Source organism: Ctenocephalides felis, unplaced genomic scaffold (genome assembly GCF_003426905.1).
Source record: "Ctenocephalides felis isolate EL2017-DRISC unplaced genomic scaffold, ASM342690v1 CF-g0.4_SCAFFOLD_03572, whole genome shotgun sequence".
NCBI lineage: Eukaryota > Metazoa > Arthropoda > Insecta > Siphonaptera > Pulicidae > Ctenocephalides > Ctenocephalides felis.
In genome coordinates, this window is record NW_020539726.1 from 13,173,582 (window position 1) to 13,191,996 (window position 18,415).

An 18,415-nucleotide genomic window follows, 5' to 3' on the forward strand; every position below is an offset into this window, starting at 1 on the left:
ATGAATACTCATAGATTTTAGCGCTGATGGTCGTATCATCCTTCGAAAATTTCTAAAAAAAACTCACACTTTTTTCTACTTACAAATTATATGTGTTGGCTACAATGATTATTTGCAGATTGTATAAATTTAGAAGTTAAAGTAATAAACTTCAAATGAATATTACATATATTTTTTATTAATTTTCTTTTCTTTTAACAAACTCATTCTGTAAGTCAAATGAGTCGCGTATTGTTTTACTAAAATTGATTTTATAAATTCAATTATTTTATCAAAAAATACATTATAATCATAGACCATTGTCACTTAAATAGAGTTTTTCAAATTAAATAAGTAATTATATGGTTTTATCCTATTTGAATTTAAATTATGATTTGAATTTGTATTAAAATTTTATAACGTTTGATTTGTGGAGATATAAAAGAAAGTGAAAATTCATGCAACTGAATAGAAGATACTAGTTAGGATTTTATTTAGTGGCACATCATTAGCGCCATTTTTAAAAATATTTTTATTATTTATTATTTAAAACGTCTCTGAAAAATCCAAAAAAACTAATTTACAAACGAACTCAAAATTTACACAAATTTAAATTAATTCGAAAACTCAGCATTAAGCTCATAGAGGCATATCATATCATTTATAGATTTCTTATTATTTAGTTTTATTGCATCGATAGTAAAAATATCAATTATATTGAATTCATTACGTACCTTACAGACGATCAAGGGAAATAAAAATGAAACTAGTATCAATAATTTCTGCATTTTATTCTGATTTTCACATATCACTCAATTACATGTCTGCGACTATAGACGTATTTTATAAATGAAAGAATATGGTTTGAATCACTTTAGATAAGGAAATCAACGGAAATGATATGTTGAGATGTTGCTTACTGATACGAAATACGAGTCTATAGATTAGACTGATTACTTTATAATTGCAAATTGTGTTCATGAGAAATCCTGTTAACTACACTTTATCAACGTTTTAATATTAGTTTTATACATGAGCAATTCTATTTATGAACTCTCTTATTTGTGGTGAAGCAATTCTTGTATAAACTCCAGGTAGTTGGCCACATCCTGATCCAAAAGATACGATTCCGACTAATATTTCATCTTCTGTTACTAATGGCCCTCCACTGTCACCTTGGCAAGAATCTTTACCTCGAACACCAGCACATACCATACTAATAAAGAAGTTTTGTTCAGAAAAAATTAACATGTTTACGAAATACGACATATTCACATTTCAATATAATGTAGCAAATTTGTAATTGAAATAGAGTAACTAGGTAATTCACTTTTTGGTTGACATGCAGGAAAATTTATATAAAAGTCCTGAAGGGTGGTCTTTAATATGGATATTTTGTATTTGTATTTGCTTGCAGGGGCTTAAATGCTTCCAAATTAATAGAAAAAAGATTCTCTAAATTTTAAGCTTTTAATATTAGCTTTAAGATAGTTCGCATTCCAACCAAAGTTTCTTATAGAAAAAAGGGTAAGATTCCATTTCTTTCGTAGAATTTAATAACTTAGCGACCAGTGAATCAAAACGAATAAAAGAATAACATTGCTATTTGCTTATTTTGATTATAAATAAAAAAACAGCAAAAATGTGATGTATTTTATGGCATAAGTATTTACTTACGAAGAAAAGCCAAGAAACTTTAGTTGGACTGCGGACTATCTAGAGTTAATATTAAGAGCTAAAAATTTCAGATTTTTTTTCTAAATTAATTTGGAAGCATTGGAGCCTCTGGGAGCAAAGAAATTCGAAAATATTCATATATATATATATATATATATATATATTTTATTTATTGTGTGTTATTTACAACTGCAATCTTACTTGCTCGTAATAATATCGTCATTTGCATCATAGAGTTTTCGACATTTTTGTTGATCTACAATTGGAACTGTAACTTTTCTCAGCTTATTTGTACCGGTGCCATGATGCTGAAAATAATGTAAAACTTTCACAAATTTCATTCTTAAAATAACAAATTATTAACTAACGATATATAAATGTATATGAAACTTATTGATATGATTCAAATGTGTATTTTAGTTCGTTTCAAATATTACTAGATGTATATTTTATGTTGTTTAATATCACATTATAAGTGAAAATCAATCAAATCAAGGTAACTCTGATATTGCTATCGATCAAACAGATAGAATACTATAAATGTTTAAAAACAATATAAAATTGACTATTAATGCCAGTGTCTAGCAAAACATCTAACATATAAATAAAAAATAAAATTTACATTAGTTATAACATTAAAAATTTAATTTATGTTAAGAAATCATTTATTTTAAGGAAAGACAAAAAGCGTACATATATTATTTTGTATTTAGTAACGAGTTCATTTTGTAAAGATTAATAAATTTAATATGATAGTTAATATGATATAGATGTTGATAACTGTTAATAAATTTCTGGTGTACAACATCATGTATATAGTAGATATTTTATACACAATTATTGCTGGCTATATTGTTACGAATTTACTTATATTTATAAAATGTACTCGTTCGTAGGAAAGTGGCTAGAACGACTAGAACTAAATCAGAGGATTCATCACGGTTCAAACAGCCTGTTGTTAAGTGACTACGGTTTTCACTTAATATATAACATTTTTTTAAATTGAGAATAGTCCCTAATCAGCATTGCTGCATCAATAAATATTCACCGAATTACAGAAATTGTAATAATAATTCAGCACACAGAGATAGGACAGTTGTTTGGGTTTCCATCTGTAAAACCGGCTAGTATTGAAAATAGTATTAAGTCAAATTAGTGCAACAGCCTATAGGACCTTTAAGTTCTGATCAATATTCAAAATATAAAAGTAATATAGAAAATATTTACAAATAACTAACTCAAACAATAATTAACGAAATGATACATGAGTAGTATGTTTTTAGTTAATTGTAACAAAAGTTTATAACAATTATTTAAATAATAACCTAATTTAATTTTAAGCATTATTTACTAAAATTTTCTGTTACTCAGGATCCTGATGTATGTAACCCCCATGTATGTAACCCCCACAGGTAATTACAGGTACTTTAGCGGACGATTGGAGTGTTGAAGTAAGCCCTTCGTAATGTGGTTGCAAGGCTAGAATATAGTATTTGGCAGCCATTGCATACCCCAAGAAGGGGGCTTCAACCCCAATTGTCACAATATGACATTTTCACAATATACATCTCATTCTAATTTGGAACCAGAACCTAAAACTATTGTCCCCATATTATAACCCATTTTCCAAACTTAATGTTACAGTTTATCACTTATAACTTTCAGTTTCTAATTCTTATTATTTAAAATGATCGAAATCACATTACACGTGGAACACCATGAGGAACTCATATAATTACTAACTAATAGTTTTTTTCTTGTTGATATGTCCAACAATCTATGAGATTATCAGCCAGGAGTGGGAAAATAGAAATTTTCGAATAATGCATTCGTGGGTGTTCTATGGCATAAATGTTAAGCACACTGCCTTATGTAGACATGATCGTGAGGTCACATTGTCCCCGATGTGGAGCGGCTATGTCCATTTTCTCTTAAAAATATAGATGCAAACATATTTCATATTAAAACTAACCCATTTTGGGCACTGCGGTTTGAAATGGCAATGGGTAATCTCTCACACTACTTTTCCTGAATCGAGGTAGAGCTCAACTCAGCTTACGGAACTGCCCTAGAACAGTACTATTCAATATTGTTTCATTAATGCAGTTAACCCATACACGCCCATAGCAATGTGTTAAATAATTTCAATAATCACAGAGTTCAGCTTAGTTAATTTTCCTTCATAATTTGTTGAGAGATGACATTACCTTGAATTTTAAAAATAAAATTTATTTTTTATTTACCTCTAAGGTGCCCCATCCGGTGGCTGTCACTAAAGTGCCGCTCGATGGATTACCTCCTGAATTCACTAATTTCACCTCGCGCAAGGATTTCCCATTCAGTGAAAATGGTTTTCAACTCGCACCAGAGCCACATCATTATCAGTATTATATGCATTGTAATTTGGGTGTCTCACTGCTTCTATTACCGAGTAAATCTCACCACCCATGTCGTGTCGATTAGAACCTGCTCGAATTGTGTAGTCTTTTCCAGAATATGTGTACCTGCGGAATAAATTACGTAGACACACGCATATTAATATATTTTTGATTAGATAACTATATATATATATATATATATATATATATATATATATAAAGTAATCTCTTCTACGACACATTCTTTGTATTATACAAAAATGTAGAATGCACATTTATGAAAAACTATACCGCGAAAAATAATATGCGTTTCCTTAAAATTCAAACTAAAAACGATTAAAGAATAAATAGAGTGTACAATTATAGCAAAATGGCAATAGGATAACCGTCCTGTGTATTATTGTCATGGCTATATTGACCTGCAGACCGACGCATTATACCGAACTGTGCAAGTCCGTCATTTTTGTCATAGGGCACATGCGTGTTACAGGAGATACTATAATTATTCTTCGTATTATGATAATAATTAAAGTTTATATTGATTTATGAAAAGAATTACATAAAAAAAATTAATATTATTGAAAATAAGTAGAAAAAAATATAACTTATTAGACGTTTTCTTGCCGTTTCTAGTCCTTACTATTTGCCCCGTTAGATGCAACAACCAGCCCCAGACTCCAAAAACAACTGTTACAACAAGCCCCTCGTTCTTCCACATATTATAAAAATCTTAATATTAGTTCACAAATTTTTATATTAATACTCTTTCAGCTGATTAGAATTATACAGAAATGTATAGAAGCATATAAATTACTCAAGACTCAATTGCGCAATTATTATTTAAATTCCAAATCTGGCAAATAATAATTAAGAGCAGTGTCAAGAAAAGAATATAATATGAAAATAATTGTAATGATAAAATACTTAGGGTAGGCAAATGTTTAAATAATTTGGAATAAAAATTAGAAAAAATATAAAAAAAGAAAAAATAATTGTGACTGTTTAAAGAAAAGTTATATCAGATATTACCAGTAGACATTTTATTATCAAAAGATTGTTCGATATCGAAATTGGCAAATTCACACGTATCGTAGAAACTTTGGGCTTTTAAAAGCTTGACGATAGTAGCGGAAAGTCCCGTAACGCCGGACGGCAGCAAGCACCGGACACTCTATTTAACACGTATTATTTAAGCGAGTATAAATCTTTTCATTTCAAAATATAGATGCAAGGGGCACGGGGGGCACACAGGTACAGGATCACGCGCCAAGCCTCGCCTGTGACGCACACGGCGAGATCAACCCTTTCCTGTTTAGACGCAAAATCACGGTTTCACCTAAATGTCAATGGAGGTAATCTTAGCATATTTATGCATTTACATTTGAGTGGTATGCAAAGATAAAAGTTGTACTCGATCGTTATCCGTAAAATGGTAGAATATTATTAGATGGCAATATTTAATCAATTTTAGTAGGTGCCACCAAATGAACGAAAATGCCTGTCCCTTAGCACCGGACAGTAAGTTGTTTCTTGGTGCCGGACAGTAAACATATTGATATTTCTTGTGAGAATTTACGTAATTTATTTCAATTATTTAATTTTGTTCTGTATGAGTGCTAACGGTCACTACATACCCCTATTTTTCGTATTTCCTAGTCAAAGAATGAAAATCTTATGGTGAATGCACCAGCTGAGATCGTCAGTATGGCCTAGCCAAAGGGTGGATAAATAGTGATTTTTTTTTGCGATAGCTAAAAATATTCGTCAAAGACACATGTGCAGACATTTCAAAGTGTGGAAATGGCTACATATGTGATCAATGCAGGTTATTTTGAAATGTCCGGTACTAGGTGCCACTTTTTAAAATCATATTTTTTTATACCAAAGTTTGATTGATATTATTAATTATTTTTTAGCAAAGATTGCGGCTTTTTTAATTTAGTTTGATTTCTAACTTTGTTATCTAACATAAATCATAATTTAATAAATATTTCGTAAAATATTTTTTTGATTTATTTATAAATAACCTTAGGTGCCCGCCACTAGGAGACTTCCCCCTATAGTATTGTGAAGTTGACGATCACTCACGTGTGGTGGGAGTAGATTAAAAATGCAAACTAAGAAAAAAATGTTCTTAATGTTGTGTACTACACGCCAATTATATTTAAATTTAATACAAATATTATTCCTAATTTTGATGAATCCTGCAAGAAATTTGTAGTTCTTTGTAATATAAAGTGATTTGCTTAGTTAATTTCTCAATAGACATAATGCCTATTTTTCATTATTTTTGTAACCATATTTGAGATAGTATCGGAATCCAGTAGACGATTAATTTCATTCGCAGAATTTATAAATAATATGTTTCGTAAAGATTTGTAAGGATTGAACTGAGGCAAATTATAATACATGGTTTTCGTTTCACGAAAAATAGCATCACGCATGTATATAATGACCTACTGATAATTAAGATCATGTTGATTTTATATTCACTTCTACCTTTATATTTAATTTGTATATCACGTTAATATTTGTTCAGTTCAAACACGTGCAAGTTCATTAGGCGTTATAAAATATTATTCTTATAAATTTATTCATTATTATTAATAATTATATAATAAAACAATAATTATATGTTATTATTTCGGAAATGTTCAAAACATATCAAATTAATTATTTGAATTTCACTACACTTCTAATATTGTCATTTTTATTTGCAACGTGCTATTCTTCTGATTTTGTGAAATATACAAAACTTGAACAGATACACAAAAGTCAGGCAGCTTGCGCAAATCAAATTGCACTAGAATATTTTGGTCGAGGCATGATCATTTACTCAGTATCAATGATAGCAAATCAAACATCATCTTTAAATACTGTGGGACTGGACAGTCGTATTTTAAAAGGTATACATTCAAAACTACGATGGCAAGTTTTGACAAAATATGTTGCCTTGGATCATTCTCATTGGAAAATACATTTGGAACGCACTTCGGCGTACATATTACTAATACAATCACAAGAAGATTTTGAAGAAAACTTATTGCTTCTCCAAACTTGCCAACATGGAACCCCGAAGCATATTTCATTATACTGTTTATTAATACTGATGATTTTCTAGATAATATAGTTATATACGTGATGCAAAAACTTGGAGTTTATATGTGATCAATTGTGTGATATTGATGCCTGACGATTATGATATTCATACCTTTAATATTGTCACTTGGTTTCCTTATGAGAATGGAAGTTGCGGTGATGAATTGTTCAATTATACTGTTATAAATCATTGTGTGGATGGCAAAATGAAATACGAGGAAAATTTATTTCCAGTTAAAATACGCAACAATATGCTCGCATGTCCCATCAAAGTTATAGCGATTATTTGGCCGCCTTTTGTACTCCCAGTTAATGACTTGGAAGTAGAGGATGATGTGGACATACCATTCACTAATGGGTATGAAGTATTATTGTTGCAGGTCTTGGAAAAGTATTACAATTGCAGATTTGAGTTTCGATCGTTTTCAGTTCCTGAAAACTGGGGAATTGTGAGTGATAATGGAACATGCACTGGAATGTACGAGTATCTTTATCAACGGAAGGCAGATATTGCAATTGGCGGAAATTTTCCTGAATCTTCTATTCATAAATACTTTGATTACTCAACACATTATCTTCAAGATCCGCAAGTATTTGTGTTACCATTGGCTGGTCTTGCACCTGGATGGATGAACTTTTATAAAATTTTGCCACCCTTTGTATTTCTTGCTTCCACAAGTGCTCTTATTATCGCATCTGTGTTATTTTTCTTGTTAGCGAAACATAGTAATGATTATTCAATATTTAAAACTATAATTGGCTCCTTTTTGACTATGTATTCAATTGCATTGACAAATTTTATGGGTAAATTTCCTAGATATTATGTCTTGAGAATGCTTCTTGCATTTGGTTTATTTTTAATGTAAATTTATATGCAATATTTCAAATTGGTCTTATTAATACCTACACATTTCCTTTACAAGAATATCAAATTTCAAGTGAAGACGAAATAGTGCAAAGTGGTCTTGCCGTAGTAGGTATTGATACTACATTGTTCGTATTTTCACATAGCAACGATTCAAATTCTAAATATATTGTGGATCATTATAAAGAACTACCAGCAAAACGGTCCTTGGAATACATCGCCGATTTTAAAAATGTGACAACTTTTACAAGCCAACTTTTTCTGTCCTATGTTTCGGATGACCTAATACGTCAAGTTTATGTATCTGATAAACCCGTAATTAGTTTTCCAATAGAAATGTTATATGTAAAAGGATTTCCTTTCAAGACTAATTTTGATCGTGTCATATCTATATGTGTTGCAGCGGGATTGTTTGAAAAATGGAAATTACAGGTTCACGAATCAAACACCGTTAATGAAACTGAAATATTGGACGATGATATTAAAATCAGAATAACATCGAGTGAAATTAGTGGAGCCTTTGTGTTGTTAATTATAGGCTATGCAATAGCAATAATTGTTTTTATATATGAAGTGAGTCATAGTAAAAGAAAGAAAATACAAAAATTGTCAAGAAGATTTATGCGCCTTAACCTGAGAAATTTTAAACACATAAATACAATATGAAGAGTGTGCTTCAGATATTATCTTCTGAAATCAGTAACTAATGGGTTAATTTCGCCTGAATTATTATATGTCTTATTACTTCATTTTGTGTTAGTTAATCAAAAATAATAATTACGACAATATTTAGTCAATTACAATTATATTTTTACCTTGCCTATCTATAAATAACGATAGACAATTCTATGTTATAAAACAAGAGATGAATTCTAACAAAAAGTATGTTTGAGCTAAGAATGTCTGTTAGATATTTTTATAACTGGAGTTTATAAATGAATTTCGATAGTGTAATGGATTATGTGACAATAAATAACAAATGTAAATCAAAATAATTTTTTTATCATTTCGCGGCTTAGAAATATGTTTTAGTAATAAAAGAATGATTTTAACCACAATAAAAGACAGAATGTTAGAATAGCAATTACCAAATCAAAGATATTTAATTACAAATATCATAATTTCTAATAAATGTGTATAACATAAAAAAAAATCTTTTGGAGTAGTGTTTATAATTATCTACTATCAAATTACTATATCCAATTATTCAAAATGTGTTAAATTTAAATTAAATGATTAGACATTATAAAACTGTGTAAATCACTAATGATTCGAATAAATTCATAAAAAAATTAAAAAAAAAACTGAAGTAATCCAGATATTTTTACCATAGGGTAAATTATTGTAATCGTCCAATTGCAATTGTAAAATTGAAATTAAAAATGTTTGAATATCTATACGTTTCAGAAGTTTCTGATCATTTTGGCATACCTTATTATTAGAAAAATTGGATGTGCGAATACAATTTTTCGTCGACGAATTCGGGCGTACCAAACAAACGATTTGAATGAATTCTATTGATAAGACGACGGGCTGATTATTTTCTGGCAAAAGCTGGTTCAGTCGTTTCGGAGATACAAAGCAAAGAATACAGAAAATAAAAATCGAGTTTTTGAGAGAACAGGAGTTCCGATTTGAATGATCAAAAAAAAAAACAATCAATTCGCAATGATGGCGAGAAGTCGTGATTAATTTTTGACAAAGACAGGTCTAGTCGTTTTGGAGATACGGAGTTATATGTTACAATTTTTGAGATAATTTAGCATCCGAATGATTTAAAAACTTACTGCTTGTGTTGACGATTTTGGGGAAAAATCTAACTAACTTCTTTTAATTCTAAAAAATATTATTTTTGAATATAGAAAATAATTCGGATTTTAATTCTAATTCTAGCTAAAGCTCTAAACATCACTTATATACTTCAAATAAATAATTTTAACTTTGCAATTCAGTTTATATCATTCCTAAAAATATTAGTGTTCTTTATTTTAAATCCGATTAGTTAGGTTTTCTTCATTAACATTTTCATCAATATATATGAACCTCGTTGTCCAATTTATAAACTTTTATATTTCGTCTATAAAATAAAAATAATGAAAGTTACAGCATTTATAATAATCTATCTGAAAACTTTTAATTTTCCTTGAATATTTCATTACGGTATGGAAAGTTCCAGCAATTTGCCTTAAGACACGATGCAATACACCACTATTTTACTTTTAGGTGCAATATTTTATTATGTCCGGTTCTATTATACATTAAAGAGTATTTAATCAATTCCTGTTCATTCAAACTGAGAAATATATAGAAGCTTATTACTTATAATTTTAGTATTATACGCATGATTAAATGAGAAGATGTATGGATATTGCTGCAAACTATTAATATTACGATTATTTGAATATAATAAATATCTAAATAACACATTGGGAAATTGATAGTACTCTTTTTGATCTAATAATAATCTAATTAACAATGAGTAATTTCTCAAAACTCTTACGTGAGAATACAATGTCCTGCTGTAAGGACCCATTCCGGACTTATTATTGATCCTCCACAATAATGTGCACCATTTGCTTGCAAAGAAACTTGCCAACCATAGTCCGAAATATCAGCCTCTTCACCTCCAACAATACGATTATCTTCAAAAATATTTATATGTAGATCAACTTGCTACATATTACTTATAATATTTTTATTGTGTTATTATCGATCTCTTAATTAATCTTCAAAATTATTTCAATGTTGAACTTACGCCTATGTCTAATATTTCTTGAATCAACAAGAGTTGTGAGTAATAGAACAAACAAAAAAAATAACATTTTATTTGTTCCACCTTGGTGGTAACTATGAAAATTGCCAATCAACATGAATTGCAAAATGGTATTGCTGTGTATTTATCAGTTCTAGGGCAATTATTCAATCAGTTGATTAATATGCAAAATAATTTGTACGCGTAATGAGTTTGAATAGAAACTTGAAAACACTTTTGTTGTTAATAAATAATTTTTGTTGTTGCCATAAAGATTTGAAATACGGCACTAAAATGATATTTTATTATCTTCATAAGTCTCTATAGAAATTAGTTTTTTTTAACTGTTACTTTGAAAGTATTTGAGAAAGCAATCAAAATTAGTTGTTCTGTAAGCTGCTGTAAGCCATACTTGCTTGTAGATTTAATAGACTTACGACCGCTTTTGAAAAACAAACTAATGGTGGTCCTTACTAACCGTGATCTTCCAGCCATGCCGTTAAAAACAATTTTTACTTGAAACTTACACCCTACTACAAAGTTCATGCCCTCCTGTGAGATTGAGTGGTGAATTAGTTCCTGTACCCAATGAAGTTAAATATCTGAGAATACATTTGGATAGGAGACTAACCTGGCATAAACATATAATTAAAAAGCGCCAGCAGCTCGAACTGACTCGTAGACAATTTAATTGGTTAATGGGCTGGAAATCGCAAGTTTTTTTCAGAAAATAAACTCCTAATATACAAGACAATTATTAAACCAATATGGTCCTACGGCCAACCATGGGCTGCAGATAGTAAATCAAACATAGCAATTCTACAGAGGTTCCATAACAAAATTTTAAAACAAATCTCGAACGCCTCAAAATATGTATCAAACTGGCTAATACATCAAGACCTTAGAATTCTAACTGTGGAAGAAGAAATTAACCATTTCTGCTCCAGATACAAGACTCGGCTAAGTTGACATCCAAACTGACTAGCATGTGACCTGCTCAAGCCTTTACCACTTATCAAAGCGACTTAAGAGAAGAACCTGCATTGATTTATTACATCGTACCTCATAACATCTGATGCTATAATTACAGAAGGTGCTATCGCAGGATAGCTATACTTCTCACGCTGCCATATCAAATTAATTGTAAAAGGTGATTGAATGTATAGTTTGAATATACTTTTGACTTTATTTTCAAATATCACTACTTTTTGATATCAGAGTATGCGTACCGCTAATTTAGAATCCATCGTTTTGTGGACGTACTTCATGCATTATTTGTATTTTGAGATTGAAATAATATTTGATATAATTAGCAGCAATTGTACCAAAAAATAAATGGACTAAACAGTGTACACTTCTTTGTTTAAACATTTGACACTCTTGATATATGCTATCATTCCCAAATTTAAATCTAAATTAAATTACCAATTAACCGTTGTTATTGACAAGATAATTTAAGACAAAACAAGAAACTTAAATTTATTGCAACGCAGGTCCAGCGATTAAGGGCTTTCAATAAAAATAAGTAATGATTTGGCAGTCCAAAATGTTTATTGGACATATGTACATCGAATTATCTGGCATTTTAATAATGTGTACACATTTTGTGTAATTTTTTTTGATTTTCGTACCTAGATTTTTAATTTTGAAGGTTATTTATACGGTTCAAACAAATGTCCTCGACATTTTCGACAATATGGATTGTATATGATAAAAATCATTCGGTTCGTACACGATAGCGAAACGTTCATGCAAAAGGCAATTTTACCGTTTCGGAGGAATGAAGCGCAAAGGATGTCAAAACGATTTTGCTGTTTTTGAGAGAATGGATCATCCGATTAGATTAATTCAATAAACACTTTGCTTGAGTAGGCGGTGTGCAAAAAATGCATTTACAAAAAATTTAGTAATTTTGAAAATATTCAAACAAAAAAATTCAAAGTTTCGAGAAATTAAAATTTTCGAAACTTTTCATCATTTAAAAAAAACTAAATTTTGAAAAATTTTCAAAAAAATTGAAAATTAAAAAAAATTTCAAATTCTCAAAAATTTTTAAAAGTACGTTTTTTTTAAAAAATAATTTCAAACTAGTTGGTATTGGTGTTTTGCCTTGAGGCATGTTACATGAACTTCCCGATATGTGTAAATATAACGGACTTAATAAATAGTACATACATTAATTTCTGAGTGATTGAAAGTATACCAAGTAAATCGTCTAATTTTAATTTTAACAAACATCAAAAACGACTCATTTTCTCAAACTTTGACAAATTTTCAGAATTGAACGCCTTGCCGAAGGGCCGTAATATTTTAGTATGATCTAGAAGACCACGATATCTATCACCAGAAAAAATTCATGAAAATAGTCACACTTTATTACAAGAAAACGGCCCGGCCGATCTTTACCAAAAACTAATCAGGTCGATTACCAATCAAAATCTTTCGGACGATTTTTGAATTTTCAAAATCGATTCAGAATTGCGGGCTAAAACGTGGACGAAAATTTTTCACTTCTCTACTACTCACGAAACAAAAAGAAAACTGATTAACACTAGTCCTCATCGTGATATATCGAATCGCTTTTAAAATTTTGAAATCGGTGCACCCGTTTTTGATTAAACGTCGATTTATGACAAAATTTATGATTCTATTGCTGTTGATAGGGAGACGTGCTGATTAGTTTTTGGTCTAGCCATTTTGAAGATACGGGGCAAAAAGTGCAACAAACGGTAACTCAGTTTTTAAGTGAACGGAACGTCCGTTTTTAATAATTTCAAAAACATTTTACTTGTATTGACAAGATGAAGAATTGATCAAATTTTCGTGAAGGCAGGTCTAGCGGTTTTGGAGATCTAGTGAAAAAAGTAGAAAAAAATGCCATTTGGCGGTCAAAAATGATCATTAGACATATGCACATCAAATTATCAGATTTTTTTAGAGATTTTATCAATAAGTATAAATTTTGTTTACATTCCTATCGGTTCCGTACCAATGTTGTTCCGTTAGACGTCGACGCGGCGCTTACGCGCCATGTTATTTCGTCTCTATGCAGTTAAAGCAGTACGATTGCTTTGAAAAAAAGTTCAGAATTTCCAAAATATTCCAAAGTAGAGACAACATTTTTTTTTCAAAGGTCTTTTTTTTCGAAAAAGTAAATTATAAATATTAATATAATAAATTATAAATATAAATATAAATATGTATTTTCCAAGTTCGATAATACTGAAGAAACAAATCTTGGTTGCCCACAAAGATTTTCCATCTGGCCCATATTCAAAATATATATTGAATTTATAAAAAATGTATCGAACTATTAATTACGATCGAGCATATGACTTTTCAAAAGCTTTAATCATGTTTTTAGTGCTAATTAATTATTTGTTGTTAATTTTTTTCGTGGCCCTTATGTATTTCCCAAGTTCGATAATACTGAAAAAACGAATCTCGGTATAGTCCACAAAAAAACGTCGATTATACGCTCTCATTTAAAAATTATGTATAATTTGTGAAAATATAAAATTAGAGGTGTAAATCAGATGGTAAACATGTTTTTTATTAGTAATAAACCATATAAAACAGTTCGGCCATCAATTTTCCAAATTTTTCATAATTTTGAAAACAAGTATTGTCCGGCTCATCTAAATACAAGATTTGAATATTGCGCCACGATTTTTTACCTCTCTGGCCATGATACATTTCTACTGGGGACTAGTTAAATATTCTTTAATGCTTTTATTTGTTAAAGCATTAAATAATATTAATGCTTTTACCCGTTTTGAAGCAACTACTTCAAAACAGGTACCATGCTTATTTTTAAACGGGTAACAATGCTTATTTCTTCTAGATATTTTATTTTACGTGAGCTATCAATTGTCAGTTGTCCAGAGAAGACAAATTTAGGCAGATATCTATTTGATTGTATATGAGCAATATTAATAGACAATCTAATAGTCTTCTTTACTAATCGTGATATTTAAGCAATGTCTCGAAAGCCTATTTTTATTTTGGATTTAAACCTTATGGTTGCTAGAAGAATTTGAAAGATCAAACGCTTAATGTGCAAAGCAAATTTATTCATTATTATTACACGTTTTAATACAAGACATAATTTCTTGATAAAGTAATTTCAAATAAAAGTTTTCAAACAAAAGTATAAGCACGAATGAAATTTCTAATGCTTGGAGAAGCAACTCGTGAGTACACACCCGGAGAGTTTTCTTTGGCGCATCCAGCGCCCCAAGATACAATTCCCACAAGAGTTTTGTTACTGTTAACTAATGGACCACCGCTGTCCCCCTGGCAGGAATCTTTGGGCACATCTCCTTTGTACTCAGCGCATATCATGCTAAAATGTACAGACAATTAAAAATAATAAATGTTAAATTATTTAAATATTTTTTATTTTGCCTTGTGGCAAACTACTTACTTATCAGTTACTGTATAACGACCTTCGTAATCTTTTTTGCATGTAGCCGTATCTATTATTGGCACCGTGACTCCTTTAAGAGTTTCAGATACGACCTCAACATCTTGCTGCAAAATAATCATATATTAATATATCATTATTATTACCTTACCTTCATTAGAATGAACTGCTTATAGTTTACCTGTAAATATCCCCATCCCGTTACAGTAACTTCTTCCCCCGCGGGTAAAACGGTTCCTTGTGGAATTAAACCTATCGAACGAATTGATCCACTGTTTAAAGGCAAGGAAGATTGCAAAAAAACTAAGGCAGCATCGTTATCATGTGTTTTTGTATTGTAGTTTGGATGAATTATATGGAAATATAATTTTATCACTGTTCCTCCATTATATACGTCGCTACTTCCAGCTCTGATTGTAACATATCGAGGATTAATCTGTCTGTAATAAAGATATAAATACTCAAAACTTTATGACAATTTGCTAACACTTCAACTCAGAATTTAACTCACTTTGGCCAACAGTGTGCAGCAGTTAAAATCCAGTCCTTAGTTAAAATCGTTCCCCCGCAGAAATGTTGTGGCGGATCATATATTTGTAGAGAAACTTGCCACCCATAATCCTCAATACTTACATCCTCACCTCCGACAATGCGATTTGTTAAGGAGGTCCGGCGAAATTTACCCGTGTCTAAAATATTAGATTTGATCATTAGTAATTTTTCTTTTTATAAAGATTTGATTACAAATATTAATTTAAATGATCTCACTACAGACACTACTTTTAATTACTAATTTTTTATACTGTTCTATTTAGTAGGATTTGCTTCAAGAATAGCTATAATTTTGTACGCAAAGTAGTACTTACGTGTACTATAAGAATTTTTAAAATTGTAATTTAAAATCTTCTACGGTTTGTGTCTGATACTTTGGTGAACATGAATCGAATACTTAGTTTTGCCCATAAATAACTGCTTAGGGGGTGCCCATTAATCACGTGATCGATTTTTTAGAGATTTTTGTCCCCCCTCGCCCTTGGTGATACGTCGTCACATTTAGATTTACCCCCCCTTCCCCAGCAAACATCACGTGTATTTTTAGTTACGTAAAATTTTCCGAACAAAGTTTTCGAATTAATCGTTTATTTATTTACGAAGAAAACGTCAAATTTCTGTTCTTTTTTGAAAATTTTGGTAAAAAATGAATACACGTGATATCTCACTGGACCCCTCCCCCTCCCACGTGATTTTTCGTGATTTTTTCGTTAACCCCCCCCCCAAAAATCAACGCTTCACGTGATTAATGGACGCCTCCTTAGTTATTTTTTTTTCAGTAATACCTATATTCAAGAACTTGTAATAGGATTTATAAGCTTACAAATCGTTTTTTAACTTCCCGTAGGGTAAGTTATAGTAATCGCAAAAAAATTCGAAATGAAAATTTTTATATATCTTTACGTTTCAGAGGTTTCTGAACATTTTGGCATACCTTAGAAAAAATGGATGTATGTGTGTGTGTGTGTGTGTGTGTGTGCGTAGTATGTATGTGTGTGCGGATACAAATTTTTGTCGAAGATTTCGGGAACACGGATGAAGCAATTTGAATAATTTAAAAAACATTCAATCCGTATTGATAAGGAGACGTGCTGATTAGTTTTTGGAGAAGGCAGGTCTAGCCGTTTCGGAGATACGGGGCAAAAAGTGCCAAAAACAGCAACTCAGTTTTTAGAGAACGGAGCGTCCGATTTGAATAATTCAAAAAACATTTTATTTGTATTGACTAATAAAAAACTGTTCAAATTTTTGGAAAGGCAGGTCCAACGACTTTGGAGATATGGGGAAAAAAGTAAAAAAATGAGCCATTTGGCGGTCAAAAATAAACATTAGACATATGCACATCAAATTATCAGATATTTTATAGAGATTTTAACAATAAGTATAAATTTTGTTTACATTCCTATGGGTTCCGTACCAATGTTTATCCGTTAGACGGCGACGCGGCGCTTACGCGCTTTATATTTTGTCTCCACATGCAGTTAAAGCCGTACGATTGCTTTGAAAAAAAGTTCAGATCTTTCAAAATATGTCAAAATAAAGAAAACATTATTTTTCAAAAAAAAAAAATTAAAAAAAATTTTTTTTTCAAAAAAATAATTTTTTGTCCAATTTATAGTTTCTCAAAAATCTTATTTTTTTGAAGTAAAATTTTTTCAAGAATATTATTCGTTTTTAAAAAAGTAATAATAATTGGTACGGGAAGTTCCAGCAATTTGCCTTAAGGCACGATGCCTTAATTGCCTTAAGACAGAATTCCACTTACAGCTAGTTAATAATTTAAATCGGTTCACTCGTTATACGTGTGGCAAATTTATACGTGTACACAACTACAAAGATAAGTAAAATTTCTGAGCAAAAATTATAGCACTCTAGATCCTCCCCTACGAAATAATGCATAACGGCGGTTTCCGTGAGTACCAGAAGCAAGAGAAAAGCTTTGGATTCAATCGGTATTATATCCAGGCTGTATGGAGTCTGACATACGCGAACAAAAGATCTGACTGGGTTGCATAAATGCATTTCTTTCGCTATACAAAAAAATCACAATACCTACGTACTTATGCCAAAACTATTGGGATGGTATCAAACGTAAAGGTATTACAACGAAAATAATTTTACCTTTTATAGAGATTATAATATTCAACTTTTTGGAAACTTAAATACGGTACTATTTTTCAAAATCGTTTTACATATGAATGAATGTTGAAAATTTTTCATAAAATATTACTTTTACTTACGTCTTCTGTTAGTGTGTCTGGCCGAAACAGCAAAAACGGCAACCAACAGCACCAATATTATTTTCATTTTGTAAGGTGCTAGTTTCAAATGCCACCAGAACTAATACATTTTTAGTTTTTTCTTCTTTTATATACAGTATTCAAAGTAACTAATGATAGCTTAAATTGTTTTTAAAACACCTACGTATTTGATTCTTATCCGTTGATAACTTATCAATAAATAGTATTCGTAATTCACTTTGAAGAGATTATAGGCGCATTTTAAACTATATAATTTATATTATGCTTGTTTACTACTAATTCTAACGCACTTTATCAGTTTTATTTGCACAATATTACATTGTTATCATTAGTATTCAAAAAGATAAATAGAAATTCCGCCATATAGTGTTGATATTACAAGTATTCTCTTAAGCTTTTTTTATAGAGATTCACTCTTCTAAAATA

The 18,415-nt window shown here is 30.3% G+C and overlaps 2 protein-coding genes across 2 annotated transcripts in view; both read right to left on the reverse strand.

The window, feature by feature from the left end:
* Positions 1–14,446, reverse strand: part of LOC113388088 (trypsin-1-like) — a 15,017-nt gene extending 571 nt beyond the window's left edge. The window contains exons 1-2 of the mRNA XM_026625495.1: positions 14,428–14,446; positions 10,499–10,640 (exon numbers count right to left, since the gene is read on the reverse strand). Coding sequence (XP_026481280.1) covers positions 10,499–10,640; positions 14,428–14,446 — 161 coding nt within the window. The remainder of the gene's footprint in view (positions 1–10,498; positions 10,641–14,427) is intronic.
* Positions 14,447–14,890: 444 nt separating this feature from the next.
* Positions 14,891–18,052, reverse strand: LOC113387761 (trypsin 3A1-like). Its single transcript, XM_026625140.1, has 5 exons — positions 17,969–18,052; positions 15,688–15,865; positions 15,358–15,616; positions 15,177–15,283; positions 14,891–15,095 (listed from the first exon to the last, which is right to left on the reverse strand). Exons 1-5 carry the CDS (start codon positions 18,033–18,035, stop codon positions 14,891–14,893), a joined length of 816 nt encoding a protein of 271 aa, XP_026480925.1. The 5' UTR covers positions 18,036–18,052.
* Between the last annotated feature and the right edge of the window lie 363 nt (positions 18,053–18,415).